Source organism: Oryx dammah, unplaced genomic scaffold (genome assembly GCF_014754425.2).
Source record: "Oryx dammah isolate SB20612 unplaced genomic scaffold, SCBI_Odam_1.1 HiC_scaffold_2, whole genome shotgun sequence".
NCBI lineage: Eukaryota > Metazoa > Chordata > Mammalia > Artiodactyla > Bovidae > Oryx > Oryx dammah.
In genome coordinates this window covers 192,412,467-192,435,870 of record NW_024070186.1, presented here as the reverse complement: position 1 = coordinate 192,435,870, position 23,404 = coordinate 192,412,467, and the positions used below count along the sequence as shown (strand labels likewise).

The 23,404-nt window shown below is 52.9% G+C and overlaps 1 protein-coding gene across 1 annotated transcript; it reads left to right on the top strand.

The window, feature by feature from the left end:
• The first annotated feature begins 11,597 nt into the window (after positions 1-11,597).
• SERPINE1 (serpin family E member 1) lies at positions 11,598-19,593 on the top strand. The gene is made up of 9 exons (XM_040262019.1): positions 11,598-11,735; positions 12,379-12,650; positions 13,308-13,541; positions 14,069-14,263; positions 14,855-15,053; positions 16,156-16,256; positions 16,382-16,468; positions 17,564-17,647; positions 17,984-19,593. Exons 2-9 carry the CDS (start codon positions 12,380-12,382, stop codon positions 18,019-18,021), a joined length of 1,209 nt encoding a protein of 402 aa, XP_040117953.1. The 5' UTR covers positions 11,598-11,735; position 12,379; the 3' UTR covers positions 18,022-19,593.
• Positions 19,594-23,404: the final 3,811 nt, after the last annotated feature.

Genomic DNA, 23,404 nt, shown 5'->3' with positions numbered 1-23,404 from the left:
AAGAGAGCATCTCCTAAAATCCTAACAAAAAGTCACACAGACCCCAATGCTTTAGAAAGGAATTAATTTGCAGATCAGAAGCTGCCTCAACACACTAACAAGGCAATCACAAACCCAGGCTGCTGGGCATGAGTCTTCAAAGGCTCAGTATCCATCCTTCATCCAGGCTTGCCCACATGGGACTCTGGGATGCTAGGGGCCTTGCAGTCCTGTTGGGTTGCTCCTTTCTGTCTTTTCCAGATGTAGGCTTCTTCTCTAGCTCTGGGATTTGCCACATTCTTGCTCTTTCTAAATACCAGTCAGGTCCAGGTCCTGAAATAGGAAGGAACTTGCCCCTCTGGTATCACATACAGTTGAGGTTTCAGGAAGGGGGACCCCCTTCCAGGGCCCAAGGTGGGGCTCTTGTCTAACACTCGGAAATGAATTGTCCAAGGAGACACATGTGTCGGCAAAGCAAGAAACTTCACTGGGAAGGGGCACCCACGTGGAGAGCAGCATGGTCAGGGAACCCAGGAAAACTGGTCTGCCATGTGGCTCAGTCTCGGGTTTTATGGTAGGATGAGTTTCCAGGCTGTCTCTGGCCAACCATTCTGACTTAGGGCTCTTCCTGGTGGTGCATGTATCACTCAACCAAGATGGATTCTACTGAAGAGGATTCTGGGAGGTGAAGGACACATGGCATCTCCTTTTGACCTTTCCTGATCTCTTCCGGTTGGTAGTGGCTGGTTAATTCCATGTTCCTCACCAGGACCTCCTGTCGTAAAATCACTCACACAGATGGTTACTATGGTGTCTGGCCAGGGTGGGTGGTTTCAATCAGCATACTTTCCCTAACAGTGGGGGACTCAGGGCTGGCTTCCACCCTGACCTGGCTATGACCTCGTCCATCCCCAGTGAAGCTCCTGCAGGTTCCAGCTTCTGCAAATCCTGCCTTAGAATCTAGAATTGTCTTACTTGATTTCCAGCAGCCACCTGGCCATTCAGGGGCTGTGGCTGTCCCTGTATAGCTGGGCTTCTATACCAGACGCTCCTTTGGTTCTCCTGGGATCCTCCTGACCCGGGCAGGAGACCCTGTATCCCCACCCCGGGAGCTCATCTGCCTAAAGCCAGAAAAAGGGGCCATTTCTCCCAGTTGCTCCAAAGCAGGACCCAGACCTCTGGCCTTCTACTCCAGTGCCCACACCTGGAAGACAATTCACCGGGTTTTCCCCAGAGTTGTTTGCCTGATTGGGGCAGGAAAGCCCAGGCCCTTTCCTTGCCCCCTTGCCCCTGGAAGGTGACTCCGTCCCCTGTGCATTGTTTTCTTTCCGGTGGAATTTCTGCTCTTGAGGACTCAGTGTTTGCGTCCCTCCTGCCGCCGCCATTCCTCACATCCCGGTTTCCTCCTGTCCAGACAGCTCTGGCTACCGGCCAGGACCTTGGCCATTCATGGAGAGGACAGCAGCCGAGGATGCTAAGGGTGGAGGCAGGAAGTGGGAAGCTCTTTGGTCAGAGCCTCAGGCCTCTTCTGTGGGGCCTGCGGTGTGTATCCCATGGGTGGTGCGTCCACTGTGGGTGGCGTCTCCCCCATGGGTGGTGTGTTTATGGTGGGTGGCCAGTCCATGAGAGGACAAGCCATCCCCACTATAGTGGGCAGTGAAGCCCAAGAAGCAAGCCTGGAGTGTCCACACAGATGGGGACAGACTCTACAACCTTGGACTTCTCACTCCCAATTTAGTTCCTCCCTGGATTGAGTACAAGACTCCCCTGGCTCCAAGAAAGGCAGGGAGCCCAGACAGTCAGGCCAAGCTGAGGCTAATCTCCATGGTGGTCTCAGGATACGGCATAAGGGGTGAGGGTGCGGGGGATGGGGGGTAGGCAGTTGCCCAACTTGTGCCAACTCCTCTGCCCATGGCACTTCCTGTGGGGTTGTGCAATGTGGGGAGGTGGGGAAGGTGTGTGTAAGGGGGATGCCTCACACCTCCCCTCTCCTGACCTAGGCCCTAGCCCACAGGCCAGTTCCAGGAAAGAGTCCAGGTCTGATTCCTGAATGTTAAATGCAGCCCAGGCCAACCTGGCCTTCCAGCCACGAAGCAGAAGGGGCCCCAGAGCCTTTGTCAGATCTGGGCCACCTCATATCTGCCACCTCAGCTCCCCTCACTCCAGCAGCCCAGCTCCTCCCTCCAGGCAGAGCTGCGATGTGAATAACAGTTACTCGTTAGCCTGCATCAGCCTTTACTCACAGGGCCCTGTTAGTTCCTGACACAGATGGGAGTTGGGGGCATAGCAAGCATACCTCCCCACCCCCCACACAACCCCCCACTGCAAGGGACTCAGGAGGAAGCCGTGTTATAATTCTGGGTCCTGGTAATAGGAGAGACAGCAAGGATTGCCAGCTCTGAGCGTCTGCTTTAGATCGAATTTCTTAACTCAGTAAAGATCCCTTTTTGGAGCATCTGTGGGAAGCCTGGTCCTACCCTGCCAGCGCCAGACATGGGCCTTCCTTGTCCCAGAGCCCCAGTCCCACCTGCTGAGTTTCAGGGCTTCTTCCCTGAAGACCTGATTAGCTAATCTCTTCTATCACAGGGGTCCTGATCTCTACCCCCAGGAAATCAAGGGGCTCAAGAAAAGACACACACACATTTTTTAAAGTTAGCTGAAGCCTACTGATTGCTTTCTTCCTAAGGATAGATACAGTTGGCCTTTTCATTCACACCATCTTTTGAAACTCTAATAAGATAGTTATGAAAGTGGATCATTTCCCCATTTTTGCAGAAGAGAAAATAAGATTCTGGAGAGTAAAAGAAGTTGCCCAGCCAGCCTAGATGGGAAGGGAGTTTGAAGGGGAGAACAGATACATGTGTGTGTATGGCTGAGTCCCTCTGCTGTCCACTTGGAACTATCTCAACATTGTTAATCGGCTATAGACCCAATACAGGGGCTTCCCAGGTGACAAAAGTGGTAAAGAACTTGCCTGCCAATGCAGGAGATATAAGAGATGTGGGGTTGATCCCTGCATCACGAAGATCCCCCTGGAGGAGGGTGTGGCAACCCACTCCAGTATTCTTGCCTGGAGAATCCCTTGGACAGAGGAGCCTGAATAGCTACAGTCCATAGGGTCACAAACAGTCAGACACAACTGAAGCGACTTAGCAAGCACACTCCAATACAAAATAAAAAATTTAAAAGACACACACACACAAAAAAGAAGTTGCCTGGAGTCTCCTGCTTTCCTCAGGCCACATCTGCCTCTTTCTATAGAAAGCATCTTGTTCAGACCCACGGTGTCTGTCTAGGGAGACCGAGGCACTCTGGAGGGAAAATGATTTGCTTATGACCACACAGACAGTTAGAGCCTGACTGTCTGGTCACAGTGATGACCACGGGAGAATCCTGAGAGCAAACACTTGGGGCTCACAAGAGTCTGCCTGAATATAGTGGTCTCCGCAGGCATGGGTTTCAAGGGCCCTGTGTTAGCTGTTCAGTCGTGCCCGGCTCTTTGCAACCCCATGGACTGCAGCCCACCAGGCTCCTCTATTTACGGGATTTTCCAGGCAAGAACACTGGAGTGGGTAGTCATTTCCTTCTCCAGGAGATCCTCCAGTCTCAGGGATTGAGCCCAGGTCTCCTGCACTGCAGGGAGGTTCTTTACCCACTGAGCTACCAGGGAAGCCCAAGGGCCCTGTGGATACCCAAATCCGCAGTTACACTGCTGCTAAGTCACTTCAGTCATGTCCGACTCTTTGTGACCCTATGGACTGTAGCCCCCCACCCAGGGATCGAATCCAGGTCTCCCTAATTTCGGGCAGATTCTTTACCATCTGAGCCACCAAGGAAGCCCAAGAACATTGGAGAAGGTAGCCTATCCCTTCTCCAGGGGATCTTCCTGACCCAGGAACCAAATCCAGGCCTTCTGCATTGTAGGCGGAATCTTTTACCAGCTGAGCCACCCGGGAAGCCCTCAGTCTTGCTAGACCCTTATATAAAATGGTGTAGCCTGTTGATGAGGGTGAAGGAGGAGAGTGAAAGAGCCAGCTTAAGACTAAATATTAAAAAAAAAAAAAAAAACTAAGATCATGGTATCTGGCCCCAGTACTGCGTGGCAAATAGAAGGGGAAAAGATGGAAGATTTCCTCTTCTTAGGCTCCAAAATCATTGCAGGTGGTGACTGCAGCCATGAAATCAGAAGACAATTGCTTCTTGGCAGGAAAGCAATGGCAAACATAGACAATGTGTTGAAAAACAGAGACATTACTCTGCTGACAAAGGTCCGTATAGTCAAGGCTGTGGTCTTCCTGGTGGTCACGTATGGTTGTGAGAGCTGGGCCGTAGAGAAGGCAGAACGCCAAAGAGTTGATGCCTTCAAACTGGAGAAGACTCCTGAAAGTCCCTGGGATAGCAAGGATATCAAACCAATCTTAAGGAAACCAATCCTGAATATTTGCTGGAAGGACTGATGCTGAAGCTGAAGCTCCGGCATTGTGGTCATCTGATGTGAACAGACAACTCACTGGAAAAGTCCTTGATGCTGGGAAAGATGGAGGGCAGAAGGAGAAGAGGGCATCAGAGGATGAGATGGCTGGATGGCAACACTGATACAATGAATATGAACTCGGTCAGATTCCGGGAGATGAAAGGGACAGGAAGGCCTGGCATGCCGCGGTCCACGGGGTCATAAAGAGTAGGACGCGAGTGGGTGACTGAACGACAACAGCAACCTCCCGCTCTGCCCTTTGTACGCGCGGGTAACGTATCTGCGAATCTTGCATCCGGGGATTCAGTCAGCTGTGATGTGATTGGTTGGTTGCAACCGGAGATGCAGAACCTACAGAAACGGAGCCCTGATTGTGCTCAGCAGGAGGGGAAGGGGAATCTTCCAGTGACGGATCTCCTGGGGACTCCTTTCCCAATCAGGACAGGCTCTCTGAAGTCAAGAGGAGGCAGCAACCAAGGGCCGGGAGAGAAAAAGCAGGACTCCTGAGAGAGATGTGAAGGACAGGAGCAGTGACTACGAGGAGCTGGGTGCTCTGGAGAGGGGAGTGGGTTCAGGAAACAGGGGCTCACAAAGTGGGGGGTGGGCAGAGGCGGGAAGCGTTTCTAGGTGGCCTCCAGCCTGCAAGGGGGTAGAAAGTGTTGCTTAGGACTGTGACTACCTTGCAAGCTCTTTGAAGGCACCTCTGAATGTCCCATCAAACACGTCCCAGAAGAGATCCAGAGAAGCTGGCAGTTGTCCCCTGACCCCCGCCCCCGCCAACCACGCTAAGGTCCTTCTGTTCCCCTTCCTTCACACTCTGCATCACTCCCTGCCAGCCCTTTCAGTCGCCAAACGACCCAGAAGGGCATGGAAAGGGTTCTGGGCTCTAACTGATCCAAGCAAGCCAACAGCCCCACTGCCTTCCTGCTCACCAAGCCAGCTGAGGCCGCCCCGGGTGACTCAGATAAAGAGGCACGTAGAGAAGGCCTGCTTTCATATGGTGAGGAAGTAAGAATGGTCAGCAACTTGGGACGTCCCTGGCTCCCCAATAGCAAATTCCATCTGTGTTGCATCACTGGGCTGCTTCATTCCTGGGACCTCCGCCACCCACAGTTTCCCCACTGACCCAGAGTCACTGTCTCTCTGGGCATCTGCCCGGCTCAGTAAACTGGTTGTGTCCAGAGCTAGGATGCAGATTCCAGCAGGAGCATCTACTTCAAGAACCTTTGGAAAAAAAAAAAAAAAAAAAAGAACCTTTGAGGGGAGGCCACAGAAAGAGCAGACTTAGAAGAACATGAAAGCCCATGAAGAGGGCATGATGGAGACAGGATGCCCCAGCAGAAAGGGTTGCTGCCCAGAGAGGAAGACGGGTGGAGAGGGGATGGGAACATTGTCACCCCTTCCCGTCCTGGGCTCTGTGGCCTGTCCCCCTCTGACCCACCCCAGCCATGCTGCCCTCTGCTTCTCCCTCACAACCCAGCATCAGTCCCTCCTCCTCCAGGAAGCCCTCCCTCCACATTCAGAGCTACCCTGATAGCCCGAGTCTTACCGCTTTGTATACAGATGGTTTGACAGATGGTTCCAATTTAATCATTGCATATATGTTAATCTGTCCCAGGACATGGGTCTGTGCCTTTGGGGGAGGAAGAATCCTGTGTTTTTCTGAATCAAATCATGGAGTGTTGATTGTCAATAACTGGGCATTTTGGGGAAGACTTACATAGCAGGCAGGGTAAATTGAAACAGGATGTGTCCAGAAAAAGTGCTAAGGGGAGGCTCAGGAATGCAGGGAATGAGGAACGAGTTCTGGTAAAGAGGAAAGAAGTGGGTCAGAATTAGACCTCAGCATACGTGGAGAGAGAAATGGGAGGTTGGGATCAGGCTAGCATGGCCCCTGGTGGGGGTGGGGGGCTCCCAGGCCTGAGCTACCTCATTCTGACTGCCACTGGTGAGCTCTGCCGGGACACCTACCCCAGAAATCGCTCACACCATCTGCCCCAGACTTCCTCCTGTGACTACACTGGGTCCCATTTACTCTCTCTGCTTCTTTCTCCCAAGAGAACAGGCACTTTCTTGCCTCTCTCTGGGGGCCAGAGAGGGTCTCTGGGGCTTATTGAACACATTATAAGAGGCCCTTCCAAGAGTCTACTGCCCCTCAGTGACCTTCCCCCAGACAAACGAGGATAAATGAGATATGGCGATGGCCACAGCAAAGTGAAGGGCAAGCACAGAAAACGACTGAAGGCGAGGGAATTCCTGTAAAAGCGGTTCAGTTGTCATGGAGTGTCAGAGAGGAATCAACAAGACACAGGGGATGTAGGGGGCAGAGAAGGGGCCAAAGAACCAAGACTAGAAGAACAGGTCAAACTCAGCCTAGGTTTTACCAGCTGATAAAGCAAGCCCCCTCCTTCCTGGTATGCTTGAGGGTTCAAGACTTGGGTCACGTATCCGTGGGGTCCACATGTGACCCTGCAGCCCAGAGAGGAAAATCTTCCCAGGATCTAAAGCCTCAGAAAGGGGGCCTTCCCTGACAGCCTAGTGGTTTAGAATCTGCCTGCCAATGCAAGGGACACAGGTTCGATCCCTGGTCCTAGAACTAAGATCTCAGATGTTACAGAGCAGCTAAGCCCACGCACCACAGCTACTGAAGCCTGCGCTCTAGAGCCCGTGAGCCACAATTACTGAGCGCATGTGTCCTAGAGGCCATGGTCCACAGCAAGAGAAGCCGCCACAACGAGAAGGCCACGCAGCCCAACCAGAGAGTAGCCCCCACTTTGTCACAAGTAGAGCAAAAGAAGCCCACACAGCAGCGAAGACCCAGCACAGCCAAAAATAAATAAGCACTTTTAAAAAATAATAAAGCTTGCAAAATCGGCCAGTGGCGAGCATGTCAGGAGGCAAGTGAAATCGGGGATCTGGCCTGAAATGGACAGAGGGGCTGGCAGCCTTTCTCTTGGGTAACCAGCCAGTCCACTTCCTAAGAGCCTTCCATCCACTCTGCTTATCACTGGGAGAAGTCAAACTATGTAACCCAGGCGGTTGCCTAAGGCAAGAATTAACAGCTCAAGTTGTCTGGATTTCTGTCGTGCTTCTGCCCCAACTGGGAGCAGCTGCCACTTAGTGAGAGACTGGAACATGCCAGACACAATATTTCATTTCATCTTCACAACAACCCTGAAGGGTGGGAATCAGTGTCTGTCTAATGAAAAACTTCTGTCTACCTACCTACCTGCACATAAAAACCCCAAGGCCCGCAAAGTTCAGTTCTGCCCAAAGACGCATAAGTAGCTAAGTGTCAGAGCCCTGGCCAGGCCAGGTCAATTGGCACTACGGCTCTCTCATTTATGGGAGGTCGCTGTGTGGCCTCACACATATCACCCTGCAGATTCAAAGGACTGGACCAGATGGTTCTTAGAGCCCTGAGACTTAGTTCTTAGCCCTGAGTTCTTAGTTCTCTGAGACTCTGTGACATAAGTGGAAAAGAAAAGCTTCCCATGGCGGAGGTATGCCGATTTTCCTGTTTCGGGAATGTAAGATAGATGCCGAGAAGTGGGAGCTGGAGAAGGCAGAAAGGAGAGGGGCTCCATGGAATCAGACTGGGGGGGCGAGTCAGGCTTGGCGCCACTGTGAGGGGGGACCCTAGACGGGCCGAGGCTGTCCCAGGGCCGTGATCTTCAACAAGAAGAGGCTGACACAGAGCCCTGGCCTCTGCTCACTCTTATGAAGTGGGGAGAGGAGGGCTGGCGAGAGCCCAGCCCAAACATAGGCTATTTTGGGCCTTGTGATGTTTGGAGAGCAACCAGGCCAGAAATAGCGCTGTGAATTAGCAGGACCCCAGCCTCCTGCCACCCCCGGCTCTCCCAGTGAAATCACCAAGAATTGGGAGGCCGACTCCAACATTCCAGGGAGCCTGTGTAACTGACAGGAGGCCCCTCCTCTCCCCACAGGACGGCCTGGAGCAGAGAGAGCCTTTGACTGTAAAAGGGATTCTGCACACGAGGACAAGGGCGAGAGAGAGAGGGAGTGAGTCACGGAGAGCAGAGTGGGAGAATGGGGAGAGATCTCGTGGGGCTGAGACTAGAGGAGACCACCGCGGGGTGGGGGTGGGTGAGTGATGAGGGTCCCCAGTGGATGCAGGAGTGAGCAGAAGAGATAAGAGCAGGGGAGTCTCGGAGGCAGAGAAAGGGAAAGTGAAAAAGAGGCGGGTGGCTGGGACTCAGAGCAAATGGGGAAAGAGGAAGAGCAGAGAGCCAAGAGGGCAGCCAGAGGGCAGGAGATGAGCTGGAGTGGAGACCCAAGGCAACAATGGAACCAGGGCTGCAGGGGTGGGGGGGGCGGGGGCAGGCTTGGGGACAGTCACGGAAAGCGATGAGTCTGGCCTTGTCACGAACCACGTGCCGAAGCGCCGTTGGAAACAGCTTTCCTAGTTAGCTACAGCTGGAACTTCCCTGAGCAATCCATAGCCGTGTAACTCATCCTCTTATCTCTGATTCTCCGGGAATCAGAGATCAGTTATTTCAACAGCAGGGAATTTGACCTCTTACAAAAGAGCCCAGGCTTAAAAGAAGTGATGGGGTCACAGCTGTTGGTTTGGGGGGATCAGGGAAAGGATAGAAAGTGACATCCCCTTGAGTCAGGCGAGGTTCTGAGGAGGATATTGCCGGGAGGTCTACTTTAGGGCCTGCTTCCCCGGTGGCTCAGTGGTAAAGAATTCGCCTGCAATACAAGAGTGTCAGGGGATGCAGGTTTGATCCCTGGGTCAGGAAGATCCCCCTGGAGGAGGGCATGGCAACCCCCTCCAGTACTCTTGCCTGGAGAATCCCATGGACAGAGGAGCCTGGCGGGCTGCAGTCCATGGGGTCGCACAGAGTCAGACACGACGGAGCGCTCATGCACGTACTGCTTTGGGACAGTGGGCCATCAGGCTGCCACTGCGGCGGGGAAGGTCTCCTCAGGGCAGACCGGGGTCGGGGGCGGGGGGCGGGGGGCGGGCGGGAGAGACAAGGCCATTTCACAGAGAGGAGCGGCAGGGACCACAGCCCAGTCTGAGTTCAGATCATATGGTGGCCCCGGCTGCTCAGAAAGACAAAAGGACACCATCGGAAAACCCAGCATGGGACCCAGTTCCACTAGACTTTGCCTCTGCTTCTAATCCACACCCAAACACTTAGATGGGTTCCCTGGTTTGGGAAATAACCCCTTAGTAAGTCAGCCCTTTCTGTTTCCAAAGTAAAAATGTCCGCCTTCTCTCCCCAGCAGGACACAGAGCTGCTCCCAGGCGCTGCCCAGGAACAGAATGGCTTTTCTAGAATGACCTCAGAATCATTCAGGTCCAGGGATGGGGACAGGAGTGGTCACGTCCTTGGCAGGGCCCAGGTGATCCCAGAAAACAGCAGGGCCTTTGTGGCCGAGGCCGCAGTAGCCCACGGAGGGAGGGATGAGACTCAGCTGAACGACTGGAGAGGCCAGGCAGCGGGGCACCTGGAGGGCAGGTCCCATGACTCTGGACCCGCTGCTCTTCCAACTTGGAGCGTGGCACTCCCAACCCAGACTCCCAGCTCCCTGTTCCCCTGTGGCCCCCAAGGGTGGAGGGCAAGTCACTGGGGCCTTTCTGGGAGTCGGAAATGGCTTGGGGACTGGACTTCTGCTTTCTCCATCCGAGGGACGGCAGGCGTAACTGCTCTTCCTCCTCGCGGCTAACCACTTTCTCAGGGACTCTGGACCAGACGAAGAAAGACATAAACAAGAAGCAGTGACAGATGAACAGTCTGGCCCTGGGAACGGGTCGGTGACCCTAACTTTCCAGCTGAGGTTTCCCCTTCTCTCCCTGTTACCCGCACCCCCACCTGGATCCCAGGAGCAACGGAGAAAACAAAGGCGGAGGCACAGTGAAAACGGGAAAGCCCTCCAGCTGTGGTTGCCCTTGGTATCTGTTTACTGAAAAAACCCAAAACAAACATCCCGACACATCCACCCACTTCAGCTTCCTGCGATGCTGCTGCCGGCTGTCTCCATGGATACCGCCAGTTGAATCCCACCACCCACACAAAGCATGACAGTGTGTGGACCCTCAAGTCAAGGGCACCCAGGCCCCCAGGACCCTTTCAGCCCCACCCTGTCCATGACATCCAGCTAACAGCCAAGGGTGCCTGACCCCACCAGAGCCCTAAACGCAGCAGCCCGGTGCTACTCACCAGCCTCCAGCCAATACCCATCATCTGTAGAAATCTTGGGTCACTTTTCCACCCCAAACTCCAGTGCCTTAGCAGCACACTCCACACACCCTGCCAGGAATTAACGCTCTTAGTCTCATCCCTACTCTTGCCACTCCAGCCCTCCCAACCTCTGCATCTGGAGGAAAAGGTTAAGGAGTGTTCCTCCACAGCCGCAGCGGGCAGTTCAGAGAAATGACACCTACACACTGAGCTCCTGATCCCCCGCCAAGGCTTTACCCTTCTGCCCTGGTAAGCCTCCACCCCACCCAGCACACCTCAAAACCCAGCCAGACAGAGCTGTTGACACAAAGAGAGCCCCAGGGGCACCGGGAGAGTCTGGACACGTGGGGGAGTCAGCCGTACCTCACCCGACGGCGGGCAGGCGGGCACTTGGCAGAGAAGAGAGAAAGACGGGAGGGAACCCTCATGTCCTAGACAGTCAAAACCCAGACAATCAACAAGGCACACTGTTTGCCCTCTGGCTTCTGGGATGCGGCCAAAAGGAGGGTGGAGTGTTCTTCCCAGTTTAACCAGCGCACCGGGCTGATGGACAAGGAAGTTGCAGAATCTTGAGCTTTGATAACTATGTACTGATCCGATTCTCCCAAGGACAAAGAGGAAATGTAAACTCTCCCCACGCTGAGCTCTGGGGAACGTAAACACTGGGTGCCAGGGGTCAAACTGGCTTAACGTCCTGAGACCGAGGGCAGCAAGATCAAGGGTGGCCCTGGGACCCAGGCAACCAGGGTTGGCTCAATTGTTCCAGAGCCCTCTCTCTCTCTCTCACGTACACACACGGACGCCTCTGCAAGTCCCACAGAGGGAGGCCCTGAGAGGGCCAAAAAGTGGGCGGGGCCTAACCATGAGTTAATCGACTTCCGGCTCACATCTGCTATAAAGGGAGGCAGCAGCCTGCAGGGGAACAGAGCTGTTTCTGGTTGAAAGGCCAAGAGCACCGTCCAGAGAGAGCCACACCCCCTCTCCAGTGGAGGAAGAGCTACCACCGTCAACACCCGCAGCGGCAGCAGGAACAAACCGCCCATCCCAAGGCACTTTAAGAAATTCAGGTAAGAGCAAAGCGAACCCTCTCCATCTCCGTACCTCCGGCTAAGGCAGAGAGCTCCCATCTGCAGAGTCCCTTCTGTCCATGGTCCGCAGTGTTCCTCTTTCCTCCCTCGGCCCGGAGATCTGCAGCCCTGAGTTGACCCCCGTTACAGCGGTGATCACAGGGGAGGGGGAAAGATGGTCAGGATGCCCCAACAATCCCACCACCCAGAAGCAAGGGCCTCGCCTCTCTAGGACCCTCTCCATGGAAGACATTCCCCCCTTCCCAGCTCAAGAAAGGGGTTTTCCACGCCTGCTAACTTGAATAAAACAACGACTGTGAAAGCATTATAAAAGAATTAGGAAGCATCGTGTAAATCACAGATGCTATTATAATTTAGCCTTTCAGCCTCCTGGAAGGGAAGGGAGATGCCACCAGGCTCCAGATTCCCGCAGGTGAAAACGCACTCAAGATTCCCCAGGGCTGGGACAGAGGGGAAAAGGCTCAGGATCTAAACCCACCGCGGTTTCTATCTTGCCCGCTTGTTCACGTATCACACGCCAGCGGCAAACATGGGAGCCTGGCCGAGGCTGGGCTGCCACCACCCCTACTCTCTGTCCTTTCAGAGCTATCCACTTCATCCAGCCTTTTCCCCCTGATTCCAGGATGCGGATGTCTCCAGTCTCTGCCTGCCTCGCCCTGGGCCTGGCCCTCATCTTTGGTGAAGGGTCTGCCTCCTACCAGCGCCAGTCTCCGGCGGCCAGTCTGGCCACAGACTTTGGCGTGAAGGTGTTTCAGCAGGTGGTGCAGGCCTCCAAGGACCGCAACGTGGTTTTCTCACCCTATGGGGTGGCCTCAGTCCTGGCCATGCTGCAGCTGACCACAGGAGGAGAAACCCGACAGCAGATCCAAGAGGCAATGCAATTCAAGATTGAAGGTGAGAAGGCGGCAGGCAGAGAGGGAGGCAGGCACTCAGGGAGTCTTCCCAGGACAGGGCTGTAGCTAACCAGAAGCAGAGGGAGGGCTGACCCCGGCTCAGTGAGCCAGCTCCCGTCCTAGTGAGCCAGCTCCCGTCCTGCCTGATGCAGCGATGGACCGCTGCACCTCCTTCCCACCACGATCCTGTGTCGCTTGGCTCTTGGCCAGTCACAAGGTGTGTGAGCCAGTGGCTCTGGTGTAAAATGGCCCTGCCTCACTACTCCTGCACTTTGTGATCTTAACCCCTCTGAACCTCAGTTTTCTCATCTGCAAAATGGGGATCTACCACCTGGGGCTGTTGTAAGGATTAACTCCAAAATGATGCATGTGAAAGGCCTACCTAGCATAACTATTATTAAAAGAAGAAGGTTTGGGTTTATAACTTAAAAACAGATAAAAATATTCCAAGCCAAAGCAAGGGTTAGGACCCCTGAATTCTGAGGAAAAGAGGGAGGTGCAGGAGAGATTAAGATTTGGAATAAAATCTCCCTTCAGAGACCCTTGGGGGAGCAGAAGAGTCCCATCCATGTAGGCAGGTTTGGGGGAAGTTGGCCCTGCTGGGAGCCCTGGGTTCAAGAGGAGCTTAATGTGTCTTTCCCTCCCTCTTTTGGCCCAGAGAAGGGCATGGCCCCTGCCCTCCACCAACTGTACAAGGAGCTCATGGGGCCGTGGAACAAGGATGAGATCAGCACAGCTGATGCCATCTTCGTGCAGCGGGACCTAGAGCTGGTCCACGGTTTCATGCCCAACTTCTTCAGGCTGTTCCGCACCACGGTCAAGCAGGTTGACTTCTCTGAAGTGGAGAGAGCCAGGTTCATTGTCAACGACTGGGTGAAAAGACACACAAAAGGTGAGCAGGCAGAGAAAGGAGGCCAGTCCCAAGAGCCTACAGAGATTGGCATTCACGTCTCAAGCATCCTGACCCCTCCCTTCCAGCACCTTCTGCTCCATAGACAGAAGGTCAGGTGCTTTAAGAATCAAAGCATCTTGTTTTTTCCATAATTAGACTTGCCCTCTGAACCACCTAAAAAGTACTGTGAGATGTTATAAGAACAGTAATAACCCATGGCAGGGAGCAAACACAGTCCTTCATGATTATCGCTTAGGGAACAAAGTAAGGGGAGACTTATATTTCCAGGTCTGATCCTAGACAGGATCCCAGGAACAAGGCAGTGTGGTGAGCCAGAAGGCTTTCTGAGACACTTAGGAAGATGGAACGGGTTGAAAGCAGCTAGACTGGTTCACGAAACCTTACCCAGCCCATCTTCTGATGGGATCCCTTCTGACACACGTCCACTTGAGGACTGGGAGCTCAAGGGAACCATTTAAAAGGATTAAAACAATATCCAGCCTCCTGATCACCTGAAATTCCCCTAGGCATGATCAGCGACTTACTTGGTGAAGGGGCTGTGGACCGGCTGACGCGCCTGGTCCTGGTAAATGCCCTCTATTTCAACGGCCAGTGGAAGATGCCCTTCCTGGAGTCGAGCACCCACCACCGCCTCTTCCACAAGTCTGATGGCAGCACCGTCTCTGTGCCCATGATGGCTCAGACCAACAAGTTCAACTACAGTAAGTGCAGGACTCTCCCTTCCCCAGGTCCCACAGTGACTGAACCTCATCCCTGGGGTGGTCCACTCCAAGGGAGGAGAAACCCTAGAACACACCCTAGCTGCAACAAAGACTTCCCAAGTAGGAGACATGGGGATTATCTTGTGCAAGATGAAGCTGAAATCCAGAAATTACCTTAGGATCCCACTTGACCACTTGATACCATCTCTCATCTTCATGTGGTTCTGGTGTGATAACCTGGGCTTCCTCCTGGGGAAAAGCTATGTGAAGGCTGAGATTCAGGAGGTGGGGATCGGAATGAAGTTAATAGCTGGAGACTGGGGAGAAGGGTGTGAAGGTAAAGAAGGCCAACCTGAGACAGAAGAAGACACTGTGAACTGGCAGAAGAGAAGGCAAATGGAAATAGAAACCCTGAACAGGAGAGGGGTGGTGGTGGCGGGGGGGGCAGTGGGGAGCCTCAAAAGCCAGGATGGAGAGCTGGCTTCCAGAGAGGAGGGAGGGGCCGGGAGGACTGGTGGGAAAGCCAACGCCGGGTTAGCATCAACAGGAGCTGGAGCTATTGCCAATGCTCCATCTTGGTGTCTTTCCCAGCTGAGTTTACCACCCCCGACGGCCATTACTACGACATCCTGGAACTGCCCTACCACGGGAACACTCTCAGCATGCTCATTGCTGCCCCCTATGAGAAAGAGGTGCCGCTCTCTGCCCTCACCAGCATTCTGGATGCTGAGCTCATCAGCCAGTGGAAAGGGAATATGACCAGACTGACCCGCCTCCTGGTTCTGCCCAAGTAAGCCACCCCTTGCTCTAGTCCCCTCTGCCTCCCCCTCCCGCCTCCTCTGGCTCCCTGCTGTTGCCACACACTCACCCCCCCCACCCACAAGTGGAGTTTCCCAAACCTGACGTTTGCAGGGCAGCGAGCTGCTGCGTGGGTGCAGATGGGACACACTCTGGCCTGGGTTTGATTAAGATTCCGCTCATCTTCCCTGTTGCGGTGGAGGGCAGCAGGGGTGGGGGCAGAGGGGGAGCTTTTCGAGACCACGCCATACCCACCAGCCCCTGAATACCCAGCAAAAGTTAGCCAGAGGAAGAGCCAGAGAGATGATGGGAGGTGTGGGGCTGGGGAATGCATTGGTCCTCACCCTTTTATGAACACCCCTCATTCCCACCTCCATCTCTTCAAGTCAACATCCACATAATGGAGACAAAAGGAATCACTTGTGCAGATGAAGCAAGCCTGAACTCTGGCTTCTAGCTGGCTTGCCACAAAGCAGATTTTAAAAATTCTTCTGCAGAAGTGAAGAGGGTGCTGGAGGCTGAGGCTGGGTCCACTCCAGAATCGTGGGGAAGCCTCCCACTATGCTGACCCCACACTTCCAGATGCCATAATGCCAGGCTTAGGGAAAGAGGATGATTTAGTTGGTTAGCACGCCCTCACTCTCTCAAAGAACAGAGGTAATTAGTCGTGCCCTGGTGGGAGGCAGAGCAAGCTCCCCAAAGCCTCGCTGCTGGAGTCCTCTTTGGGCTCAACTCTCAGAAACACAAGCTACAGACCAGATTTCTTTTCAGCTGGCCTTTGCAGGGGAATTTGCCCTTCCCCACTCCCACCCCGGTCAGACTGAACACAATTGTGCTGCAACCATTGCCTCATTTGAGGAAAGTAGTCAGAGGTTCGAGGGGGTGGGGAACTTGAAGAAGAAATGTTCATTAGTATCAGAATCTTCCCAGCGAGGAGAGAGACTTTGCCAACAGACTTGAAAGAAAAACAAGCCTCCCACTTCTGCGTTCGCATCAGTCCCCCTCCTGCTGGTCTCTGTGTGTGTAGGGGGCAGGGACACCTGCTAAGGCTGGGGGTGGCCCGAGCTGGAGCCCTGTCCTGCTGCTGTGTGTAGGTTTTCCCTGGAGACCGAAATCGACCTCAGGAGGCCGCTGGAGAGCTTGGGAATGACCGACATGTTTAGGCAGAGCCAGGCGGACTTCTCCAGTCTTTCAGGTAAGAGGTTTCCCTTACCCTTTCTTCCCCTGGTAGACAGTGGGGTCTCCCAAGGACAGAGGAGCTTCCCCCGCCAAACCCCGAGGACCAAGGCTAATGCGCTCTGGGGTCCGCCTCCATTTCAGATCAAGAGTTTCTGCACGTGTCGCAGGCGCTGCAGAAAGTGAAGATCGAGGTGAATGAGAGCGGTACGCTGGCGTCCTCCTCCACAGGTACGTCAGGCTCAGGTGAGGCCTGGAGAGTCTCAGCCCCAGGCTTCCACGAGGGGCCGTGATATGGTACCCACACCCAGGGTGCACTGGGAAGACCCCACTGTCCTGGTCTATCTACCAGGCCTCTCCTGGTAGAACAGGGCTTCCTGTGCAGAGAGCATTACCGTTACCTTATCCCACTAGAAAATGGGCCTGCTTTCCCCGGGACCCCGTTCCCTCCCCATTGGCTCTGAAGTCCCCCTGAATGGGAGGTCCTGGCTTGCTCTCAGAATGGCCAGTCGACTTAAAGGCGCTTGCCTCCAACATGCCTTGAAAGAGTTTAGATAAACCTGCCTTCGAGTGAGTGGGCTTCCCTTGTGGTTCAGCTGGTAAAGAATCCGCCTGCAATGCAGGAGGCCTGGGTTCAATCCCTGGGTTGGGAAGATCCCCTGGAGAAGGGAAAGGCTACCCACCCACTCCAGTATTCTGGCCTGGAGGATTCCACGGACTGCATAGTCCATGGGGTCACAAAGAGTTGCACACGACTGAGCAACTTTCACTTTCACTACTCAAGCAACTAGCTGCTAGAGCTCTACCCAACTGTCTTAGAGGACATCCTGACACTTCTGGGTTCACATTATGGGCTCAGTAGTCATGGCACATGAGCTCAGTTGCTCTGCGGCTTGTGGAATGCTCCTGGACTAGGGAGCAAACCCGTGTCCCCTGCACTGGCAGGCAGATTCTGATGCACTATGCCACCAGGGAAGTCCCTGCTATGATTATTTAGCTTCCCAGGTGGCACTGTGGTAAAGAATCTGCCTGCCAATTCAGGAGACGCAAGTTCGATCCCTGGATTGGGAAGATCCCTTGGAGTAGAAAATGGCAATCCACTCCAGTATTCTTGCCTGGAAAATCCCATGGAAACAGAAGCCTGGTGGGCTACAGCCCATGGGGTCACAGAGTCAGATATGCCTGAGCACACACGCACCAGGAAACAACGAAGCCTCCCAATCCACCCCCCCAGCCCCAGCGCTGGTGTCACTGGATCACTTGTGACCCATCCAGGCGCCAGCGCCCACGTCCCTCTGTTCTAAGATTCTGTCCTGTCTCTTCCAGCTGTTATAGTCTCAGCCCGAATGGCCCCCGAGGAGGTCATCATGGACAGACCCTTCCTCTTCGTGGTGCGGCACAACCCCACAGGTGAGCCGGGGACCTGAGAGGCCCCGCCACTCTCGGCCCCCCTCCCCATTCTCCTGGACTCGGGTACCATCCAGGCAGGTGTAGACGCCCCCACTTCCCTCAAGAAGACTCCAGGCAATGAATCATGGCTGTGCTCCCCTTCCACTTGGAGGGGAGTGCTCTCTCTCCAGACAGGGTGCTTGTCTGTCCCTCTGCCCAGCTTAGTCACTATAGCAGCTGTGTCTCTGAACACTCACTCATGTCCTCATTATCTCAGTTCATCCATAAACAACAAGCTGGGTGAGCTGTCCCCCGCCTCCCCCCACTTCTCATCTCCTGTGATGCTTCCGTCCTCAGGAACTGTCCTGTTCATGGGCCAAGTGATGGAACCCTGACCATGGGGAAGGCAGCCCTCATCTGGGACAGACTAGAGATGTCCAAGAGGAAGAAAGTCCGGAGCAAAGAATTTTTATTAATTCATTTTTCTGGAAAAAGAGAAGATATTTATTTATTTTTTTCCCATGGTAAATTCTTTCAAATTTGCCTCTTAGACCTAACTTTGGGCTCTCTCAGGAGGGGCAAAGAGGACCTTTGAGTTAAACCCTCCGATGGAGACCCTGGGAGAGACTGGTAGGCATCACACCCAGTCGGCCTCCCAACTGGACTGCAGGACTCCCAGGACCGCTGGCCCAGCTGCTTCTGCCCATCGCTCTGCCTGGTCAGGTCTTGGGTCCCGTCCCACCAAGGCCCTGGTAGGATGGCACCACAAGGCTTACATAAAGGAGCTTTTGTGTGCTCGCTAGAAACGCGTGTTGCGGTCACGCTGCCGTCACTCTTGCACTGTCTGCCACTGCTGAGAAGGCTGGCAGCAGGCCCAATAAGGCCAAGGCGAGAAACACCCTTTCATGCCAAGGTCCATCCTTCCCCAGCTCTGAGGTTCGAGACCCACCCAGGCCTGGCTGCTCCCTCCCCAGGAAACAGTGTGTATATATTATTTTAGAGTGTAGGGGACTTGTTTACTCAGAGAAGCCGGTTTCTGCTTCCCACAAACTTTATGTTGCAGAAACGGAAGGAGAGACAAGGTGTGTGCCTGGTTCTTGGCTCTCATCTCCTGGTAGGGAGGGTGAGATGCCAGGGGTGTGCCTGAATATTTATCACATCCTTGTCCTTGTGCGCTTGGGAGAGATAAAGGTCTACCGAGAAAACATATTATTTAACCTTGTTCACCATGTTCCCTTGGGGGGCTCTGTGTCGCTGCATCTCGGGAGAGGCCTCTTGACTGTCCCTCCCTTCCACCAGGTGGCAAGCCTCCCGGGGCCCACACTGCCACCTGGTGGAGGCCCAGCGCCCCCGCTCCTCTCCTCTCCCCGATTTTCCACCCGATGGAGCCGCATCCCTGGCAGGACCATCCAACTTCGGCTCACTTTTAGGGACCGAAGGATGTGGGTGAAGAGAGACGGAGTGGTTTCAAAATTTTCCAGTATATTTAGGAGCAGGAGTGCAAGGGGCTCCACGACCTAGCAGGACAGAACTTTCCCCAATTACAGGGTGACTCACAGCCGCACTGGTGACTCACTTCAGTGTGTCATTTCCGGCTGCTGTGTGTGAGCAGTGGACGCGTGAGAGAGAGAGAGAGAATGAGAGAGACAGCGAGCTCGGGCTCAATTACCTCCGGCAGATAATCTTTCTGAAAGCCAGCTAGCTGAGGGGGTACAGAGAGAGGACCGATTTATTGAAGAATTGCACATAGATGTCGAATGAATGTAACCTAACAGAACCCAATCACCCCGCTGTGCCCTTCAGTGAAAAACCTTCCTTCTTTGTGTGTGTTTTGTTCTGTTTATCTTTTTTTCTTGATGCACTGGACAGGGACGGCCACACTCAGTACCCCCACTTGTGGGGTCCATGGCTCTTGAAATTGCTTTTTCACTTTTGATATAGAAGCAAGTAAAAAAAAATGGTTTTTTTTTAAATAATAAATTAATAAAAATAATATTCCAAAATAGTCCTTGGCTGTGACTTTCCTTGTTTCACACAGCACAAAATCCAGACCCTATCAGTTTACAGACCTGATGAACTGGGGCCTTTATGAAACACACACCCGCAAGGGGCAAGGCACACCGACCTGTCCTGGGTGAATCTGCAGGGCTGGCCACCGGAGCCTGCAAGAAGACCCCCGGGGGGGACACACTGTGGAGGATGTGCTTTTCCCTTTGGGCCTCATCCTCGAAAAGAAAAGAGGGACTTCCTTAGTGGTCCAGTGGTTAAGACTCTGTGCTTCCACTGCAGGGGGCGTGGGTTCCATCTCTGGTTGGGGAAGATCCCACATGCTGCCTGGCATGGCCAAAAAAAAAAGGAAAGAGGGTTCCTCAGACACCTGCCACCCACCCAGACACCTCTTTTCACTGTCCCTGTCACTTCCCATTCTGTTCATTTCTTTCCCCACCAAATGTTCCCATCCTCCCCGTACCTACCCCACTCCCCATTTCCCAAAACACAAACCAAATCCATTCCCTCCACCCTGGATTCCCAGTGGATCCAGTCAACATCGTCGCTCTCTACTTGGCAAGTACTCACCTTCCTTTTTCCTGGTGTGTAACAGTGCTTGCATGCATGTACGCTCTTTAATTTGGGGTATGTATGTTATCCTCCCCACCCCCATCGGCATATCAGGTTCTTTGAAAGAAGGCTCTTTTGTTACATAGGTTGTTAATATCCTCCTTAAAATGTTATCCTGAACAGTCCTTTATTGTCTTCTTCCAATATCTTGAAGCCTCTTGCCAGGGGACCTTCTTCCCCCAATTATTTTCCATTTATATATTCCACAGGAATTTTTAAATGGAAAAAATACCAAGAACTAGCTGTCAAAATATTGTGCTGTCCAGCTCCAGAGCCCTAAAGATGGGACTGATAGACCCAGCCCCCCTGGAAACTTGGATCATGTCTTAATAGGAACCCATTCTTGTCCAGGGGCTGTTGGTCAAAACACTGTCTGATAGTTAAGCAGTAGTGAGCTTTCCATCACTGGAAGTGTTCAAGGGCAGCCAAGATGATCTGCTGGTGGGCATCATTCAGCAGTCAGGGTAGAGGAGGTGAATTTTTTTTTTTAATGATAAGGAATTCCTTCTCATACTAAGACATTTGAACCCTTTGAAAGGGTAGAAGTGGATTGTTGATTGACATTTTGTTTCCTGGCTTAAAAAATATGCCATTGTTGTTACCGAGAATGCAGAGATGGCCATCCTTGTACCTTCAACCCTGTGCACGTGTGCTCCCATATCCATAAGATAACTTCCTAGCAATGGGATTAAGTGTCTTTTAAGAACCTCCCAATCCCACAAGTATGTGATTCTGGTCACACAAACATCTTCAAATGGTATACAAAACAATTTAAAGTGACCATTTTGCCTGGTACAAATCTTACCTTTTCTGAAGCTTAAAAAAGCCTTCACAACTTTCCTAAATAAGCGCACCGCCATTAATAAAGACAGACTTTAGGACTTCCCTGGTGGTCCAGTGGCTAAGACTCTGAGCTCCCAATGCGAGGGGCCTGGGTTCAATCCCTGGTTGGGGAACTAGATCTCACGTGCCACAGCTAAATTTGCCTGCTGAAACTAAAAAAATCCTGCATGCCACAACCAAGACCCAGCACAGCCAAGTTAAAAAGAATAAAAAAAAAGATAAGACTTCAGATCTTGAACTAAAAGAAGCTTCACATTATAATTTTCCCTAAAATTATGTTAGCCTGCCTTGGAGCAAACTTTGATTGTAATGTTTTGGAGAGTAAATCCAGAAAGGGTCTTCATTCATCGCCTCCCTCCTCAATCATTCAGTCTGTACTGAGGCTTTCTCGCTACCCTTCTCATTCCTGTTTCCCTCCCAAGGGTCAGTCCAGGGGCATCCTTGGGTGCCTCCAACACGATGTACCAGGATGTTCCAAGGAGATGTGGTTGTCACATCTCCTTGTGGATTCCTCTCTTTACATTTCAGGCTTGCATCCCATGAGGCTGTTGCAGGAACAGGGGCCCCATAGTGCAATCAAGCCTGGAGGGGAAGTCTTCTTTTCCCCTTAAAAAGCCAGTGGGACTCAGGGCAAGACCCAGAAGAAAGAGGCCAAGGGTGAGCAGCTCCCCAAACCTACTCTCAGCTCTAATTCTATTTTTTATTAAAATTTATGTTATTAATAAATGTATTATTTCTGGCTCTGCTGGGTCCCCATTGCTGTGCTTGGGCCTTCTCTAGTGGCGAGTGGGGGCTACTCTCTCCTTGCATAACACAGGCTCTAGGCACTCATTTAGTAGTTGCAGCACGTGGGCTTAGTTGCCCCAAGGCATGTGGGATCTTCCCGGACCAGGGATTGAACCGGCGTCCCCTGTACTGCAAAGCAGATTCTTAACCACTGGGCCACCAGGGAAGCCCTTAAAATTTATTTTGTCATTTATTTGGCTCCATGGGGTTTTAGTTGGGACTTCCCAGGTGGCGCTAGTGGTAAAAGAAACCATCTGCCAATGAGGGAGACATAAGAGATGTGGTTTTGACCCCTGGGTCAGGAAGACTCCCCTGGAGGAGGGCATGACAACCCACTCCAGTATTCTTGCCTGGAGAACCCCACGGACAGAGGAGCCTGGCGGGGTTATAGTCCACGGGGTCGCAAAGAGTGGGACAGGACTGAAGCAACTTAGCACGTACGCACCAGTCTTAGTTGTGGCACACGGGATCTTTCCCTGTGGCGTGCAGGCTTCTCTTTAGTTGTGGCACATGGGCCCTAGAGTGGTCTGGCTCAGGAACCCCACGATATATAGGATCTTAGTTCCCTGACCAAGGATCGAACACGCACCCCCTGCATTGAAAGGCAGATTCTTAACCTGTTGGACCGCCAGGGAAGCCCTACGCTCAGTTTTGGATGAGAGATGCTCTCTTTTAACCTCAGTGGCTTCTCCATCTTTCCTTTCCTATTCTCACTGTGCAACTGACAAGCCTGGCAGGGCCAAGATATGACTGCAGGCCTAGTGGGGAGAAAAGGCCATAGAGGTCACTTGGCCTCTTCCGAGCTGGCTTAGACCACAGACACAAAGCCTAGACGTGGCGTCATTTAGTTAACAAGATACTTCTATAATGAGACCTGTGCCCCAAACTTCAGCTGGTGCCAAGGCATCCCTCCTACTTCCTGCCTCCTAGACAGATCCCGCTTTGGGCTCACAGCGGGTAGCTGCGCTCATGAAGGCAAAAATCCAAGAATTCAGGGCACCAGGATCCAGATTTATCTTTTGTCCTCTTTATACCCTGAAAAGATGACCGATATCAGGCGCTGGGCTAGTTGTTGAGGAGTTACCCATCTGAAACAGATCTGCTTAGAAACCACAAGAGCCTCCTTTTTCTGCACAAGATGCTGCTTCCAAAAGCAGGACACATTGTAGCCTTAATTCTGCCGGATGTAGTTCAAACACTGTCCGTACACGCTGAGAAGGCTCAGAAGAAAAGAGTCCTTCAGAAAGGACCTCTTCACCACCGAGGGAGTTCGCTCCAGGAAGTGCCCCAGTTAACAGCCCCTTTTGCTCTTCTTGGATATTTTGAGGACAAAGACGGGGATGCAGCTTCAGAGTGCAAAGCCAGCCCTCCTTGGCTTCACCTGGGCCCCCTTCCGTGGCTCTTCCAACCCACCCTTTCTCTATTTCTAGGGATGAAAAACCCACAAGACCTGCCCTGCCTCCTTCGTAAAACTGCCGATTTCCTGTTCATCTCACCCAGTAGAAATTTTGTCTGCCCTCATATAGGCAA